At 52.2% G+C, this 5,376-nt stretch overlaps 1 protein-coding gene across 1 annotated transcript in view; it reads left to right on the plus strand.

The window, feature by feature from the left end:
- The window catches only part of Csrp1 (cysteine and glycine rich protein 1), a 22,708-nt gene that overhangs the window by 12,019 nt on the left and 5,313 nt on the right, over positions 1-5,376 (plus strand). Inside the window, exons 3-4 of the mRNA XM_021197798.2 lie at positions 3,269-3,437; positions 4,873-5,002. Coding sequence (XP_021053457.1) covers positions 3,269-3,437; positions 4,873-5,002 — 299 coding nt within the window. The remainder of the gene's footprint in view (positions 1-3,268; positions 3,438-4,872; positions 5,003-5,376) is intronic.

Below are 5,376 nucleotides of genomic sequence, written 5' to 3' on the forward strand. Positions count from 1 at the left end.
AGGCGTGGATGGAGGTCAGGAATTCTGGGGGAGGCCCAGAAAGGAAGGAACAGGGCCCGGGGCAGGGTGTGAGGAGGTGTCAGGGATTAGAAGCAATTGCAGAAAACCAGGCTGAGGAGAGGCTGCTATACAGCTGTTACTTTAGGCCCGCAGACCTTTGGTGGGGGTGGAGGGGTGGGGGATGGGGGTATGAGAGGAAGTGGGGAGGGTGGGGGGTGTCTAACAACCTTTACACAGACTTTTGGAAAACACAGACATATATTTATATGATGATTCATAACAGTAGTAAAATTACAGTTGTGAAGTAGCAACGAAAATAATTTTATGGTTGGGGTCACCACAACATGAGGAGGAAGCAGCATTAGGAAGGCTGAGAACCGCTGCTCTAGGGGATAGTGTGTGTGTGTGTGTGTGTGTGTGTGTGTGTGTGTGTGTGTGGTGACCTGGGCCTGTGTAGTTCCCAGAGGTCAGAGCTCTGGGCTGACCAGGAGCCCTGTGCTCCAGGCATGCTGGGATTATATCCCCACGGTCTTAACCCTAGTACCCCAGACAGCACTAGTGCATGATGGGATCTCACCTGAGTCTTGGTCAGGCCAGGGAGGAGCATCACTCGCCCTTCCAGTCAGCTGGTTGATGTGTCTGCCTTGAATCCATGGTAACCCATAGAGTCAAAGGGCTTCTCCTCCTCGGGAAGGGAATGGCCAGCAGGTTCTGCCATTTTGTTAGCCTGGGATAGGTCCTTAAAAGAAAGGCCTGTTAGTTCCAAACCTTGGTCATAGATTCAACTCAGTTTGTCACCCTAGATATACTTTGCTGGAGGTTTAGGAAAGTTATGAGGGAGCCAGGATGGTGCAAGAGGAAAGATTATGAGAGGACTATGTCTTTCTGGGTTTGGCCTGAGGCGAGAAGCCTACTGTAAGCCTGCCTTCACCTCCACTCTTTCTCCCTTCAATTCAGTAGAGAAAGACGCCTCTTGCCCCAGACAGCAAGTAGGTAAAGGTGCAGCTTGAGTTCAGGCCTCTAGGAGCCGTCCCTGAGGTGGTGTGGCCAACCCTGAGTTGCAACCAGGTTCTGCTTGGGGTGAAGCTGGGCAGAGCAGCCGTTTCTGTGGACAAGATCGGCCTGCCTCAGTCAGCCTTGTGCCGGAGGCCAAGGGAACTGAAGTCCGTGGTGAGCCCTAAGCTGTCCCCATCTCTCTGAGCACAGGAGAGGCCCGGAGAAGCCCAGACACACTCTGACCCCCAGGCTAAGGCTTAAGGTCACTTTTCACTTTCCACTTCTTGGAAGAGCGACAGCCTGGCAGAAAACCAGGACTGGAAATCAGAGCTGGGATCAGGCCTGGCCTTGCTTCTGGAAGACTCTGTGACCCTGAGCAGTTTGTGGGTTTGGTTTTCCTTCCAGAGATGGTTACTCGCCATCTTTGGGTGGGGTGAGTGGGTGCCTCGTCTCCATATTCCCACAGAGCATGGAGCCCAGGTAGCATCTAGAAATAGTTTCCAGACAGTGTGCCTCACTAACCTAGGGTTTTTGTTTTGTTCGTTTCTGCTTTTGCTTAACCTGATTTGGTAGACATTTACTCAGGTCTTCCTTGAATGAAGGATATATTCAAAATTTCCCTGGCCAAGTTTTTTGGGCGACCCCACAAGTAAACCCCCACTAGTGTTACTTGGGTGGAGGGGGAGGAGGCTATGGTGGGGTTATAGTGGGTGGGGCTGTACCTCTGAGAAAACCAAGGTAATGCAGAAAGGAGCAGGCAGTCTTGACCAGTATGCAGGGCAGGCATTTACAGGCATGGGCTTGTAGGCCCTGGCGGGTGTCTCCAGTGTCAAGACACAGTGTCTTGACTGGAAACACCAGCCACAAAAGGTCTTTTCCTCTTTAACCACTGCTCTTTCTATTTTCTGCCTTCCCTTCGATTTTGGAATTCCTGATTCAAAGTAGGTCTAAGGGAAGCAGTTCCCGGCTGGGCTAGTTCCTGACTTCCCTCCCTAGAAGGGAATGTTGGAGCCTTGGCCCGTTGTTCTCCGCCTTGCCTTAATGTTCCCGGGAGCCAAGCCCCAGGGGAGGTGGTGGGAGGTTCCATATTTGGGTGGCTGAGAGTACTGGAATGAGGTAGAGATCTCAAGTCCTGGATAAGAGGGTCCTTATTTAGCCTGAAGTCCCCAACCTGGGGCCCCCTCCTGGGGGAGGGCTGGTCCTTTAAAGGCCAAGAATGGCAACTGGTAAGGAAGCTTGGCCTCTCCCTTGGTGTCTGGAGACGGCCAGCTTCAAAGGAGGCATTCTCCGATGCTGTTCAGTTGGGCAGACTCAGCACCAGTATTTAGGGGATATTAAGTCGAGTCCCCTGGGAGAAGTAGCAGGCAGGATGGAAGCAGACGCTCTTGCCCCATGGTGCCACCTGTACACAGTGCTAGTGCGAGTAACTGACATTTATCGTGAACCTTTTGTGCGTAGGGTATTGAGTCAGGCATGTCACATCTGAGATCTCACTTGATTTTCCTAACTGCCTTTTAGGGCTGATAAGATGACCCACACTCATAAATGAGGACACAGAGCCTGGAAAGGCAAACTAGTTTGTCCCAGCCACCTAGATGGGACGGAGAGCCAGGATCTGGTTTCAGACGCTCCACAGACCTTGTAGGTTGGATATCTGGCACGGTGCGTTGTGAGATTAACAGGGAAGTGTTCACGGCTTGAAGGTCTTCTAACTCACTCCATCCCTGCCTCTCCTATGCTGACTCAGAACATCCTTCCATTGTGTCCAGCCCCTCTTCTCCCTGTGGTTCAGTGACTTGCATCTCACTTCAAAACCCACCGTGTTGGGCATCTTATCCACGTCCCATTTCTTTTGGGGTGTACTGCTTCACCTGTATTCCTGCTCCCGCTGTAATAATACCCCCAGATGTGTAACACTCCCAGATGCATTCTTTCTGTGCCACTGCCAGAGACAGGAAAGCCCTGTGCTCCTTTCTGCCCTTCTGTTTCCTCTCCTATTGGGACACGCAGTCTATTAAAGGAAGAATGAAAAACTCCCCTCTGGAGTTCTGTGGCTCACTCAGGTCTGTCTAGGCTGTGGCTTCTGAACCTTGGGGCACACTGAGACTTGGAGAGCTACCAGGGTACAGAGGTTTGAGGGAAACAATCCCCCCCCCCCCGATTCCTGGAGGCCAGCCCACTAGCCACCCTGCTGGTCTCCTTTTCTGCATGAGTCAGTCCAGTCCTGGGAGGCCCCCAGCTGCATCTCACCATTCCCCTGTCTCCTCCCCAGTGGTCTGCAAGAAGAATCTGGACAGCACCACTGTGGCAGTGCATGGAGAAGAGATCTATTGCAAGTCATGTTACGGCAAGAAGTATGGGCCGAAAGGCTACGGCTACGGGCAGGGCGCAGGCACGCTGAGCACGGACAAGGGGGAATCTCTGGGCATCAAGCATGAGGAGTGAGTACCAGATCCTCCCTCTACCCCTCCCTCTACCTTTGCTTGAGTCCTCGCCCTGTTCCTGAAATGGACACCAATGAAACACCTTTGGTCAACCGTGGAGGGCACTGATTTAAAAGGGAGAGCTGTACACGGTGGCCCATGCCTGTCATCCTCGGGAGGCTGAACCTGGAAGATCTTGAGTTCAAGGTCAACCTGAGCCACAGATAGAGGCTGTGTCTAAATAAAATCCCAAACTGGGCTGGGGAGAGGGATCACTTGGTAAAGTCCTTGCTGCATGAACCTGAGGACCCGAGTTTAATCCCAAGCACCCAGTGTAAAAGTTGGGTACTGGCACTATGTACGTACAGTCCCAGTGTTGAGGAGACAGGAGGACACCTGAGACTTGGTAGTCAGCTTGTCTAGCCAAATTATCAGGTTCCAGATTCAGGGAGAGACCTGTCCCCAAAAATAAGGTAGACGCCTAATATGCCGGGTGTGGTGGCGCACGCCTTTAATCCCAGCACTCGGGAGGCAGAGGCAGGCGGATTTCTGAGTTCGAGGCCAGCCTGGTCTACAAAGTGAGTTCCAGGACAGCCAGGGCTATACAGAGAAACCCTGTCTCAGAAAACAAACAAACAAACAAAAAAGAAGATGCCTAATGTTGACCTCTGGTCTTCATATGTATGAACACACACATGCCATGTTCACCTTACTTGCACACACACATGAACATGCATACACACACACACACACACACACACAGAGAGAGAGAGAGAGAGAGAGAGAGAGAGAGAGAGAGAGAGAGAGAGAGAGATCAAACAAAAGCAAATAAAAGAAGAAGAAATACAATAAGAACACATGAAAGGAAGCCACAGAGTAGGTCTCTGTGGGGGCTGCCGGGACAGCTGAGGACCTAGATTTTTACAAGTGCCAGAACTGGAGGAGACCCTAAGAGTTACAGTCCAATTTCTTCATTGTATAATTGAAAATTCAGAGGCGTGTCAGCTACCCTTCGCCCCTGCTCAGGGGAAGTAGTTTCCTTTCCTGGGCCGTGGCTCAGGGTGTCTCTGGCCTCTGAGCTGCTGGGAAAGGGTGGCTGTCACCCTGGCCGTCGGCTCTGCCGTGGGGAAGTGGATGCAATGATGAAGACCCACCAGACTTCAGCCAAGGTCATTGCCCTAACGGGAAGGCTCTGTCAGCAGATTTCTCCTGGAAAGAATTAATGATAGTGAGGGGTGGGGTGGGGTGGGGAGAGTCTTAGTAAATGATGTGCTAAATGATTGGGGGCTTTAACTAGGCAATGAGGAAAGTGTGTAGTGTTGCCAATTTGTTGAGCTTTGGGATCTCGGAGGCCGTGGTAGCCTTAGCTCTGATGGCCCTGTCCCTGGCGAGAGAGGGAACGGTTCTACCCCTGCACTGTTAGTCAGCTTGCCACATGTACTTCTGTGTGTAGAGCCCCCGGACACAGGCCCACCACCAACCCCAATGCATCCAAGTTTGCCCAGAAGATTGGCGGCTCTGAGCGTTGTCCCCGATGTAGCCAGGCGGTCTATGCTGCGGAGAAGGTGATTGGGGCCGGGAAGGTAAGGCGCTACAGGGCGTGAGGGAGGGAAGAGGGAGGTGTGCATCCGAAATGTGAATTACAGAGCTGTGTGATGGATGACCCTAGATTTGCTCCGGGCCTGAGACCTGCACTTTGTCTCCTTCCAGAGATTGGGTGACCTGGCCCTGTGGGCTGCTTGTCCTGGACCCTAGAGAACTCACCCAAGCCACAAACTGTACCATCTCCAGTGCCACAGATTGTCTGTGTTCACTTTGTAGGGCATTGCTAAGGCTAAGGATATTATAGGTGAATATTGAAGGGTCCACCCCCTAAGATTTCATGACTGGATTTCCTTCCTCCCTTCCCTTCCCTTCCCTTCCCTTCCCTTCCCTTCCCTTCCCTTCCCTTCCCTTC

Source organism: Mus pahari, chromosome 5, assembly GCF_900095145.1.
Source record: "Mus pahari chromosome 5, PAHARI_EIJ_v1.1, whole genome shotgun sequence".
Lineage (NCBI taxonomy): Eukaryota > Metazoa > Chordata > Mammalia > Rodentia > Muridae > Mus > Mus pahari.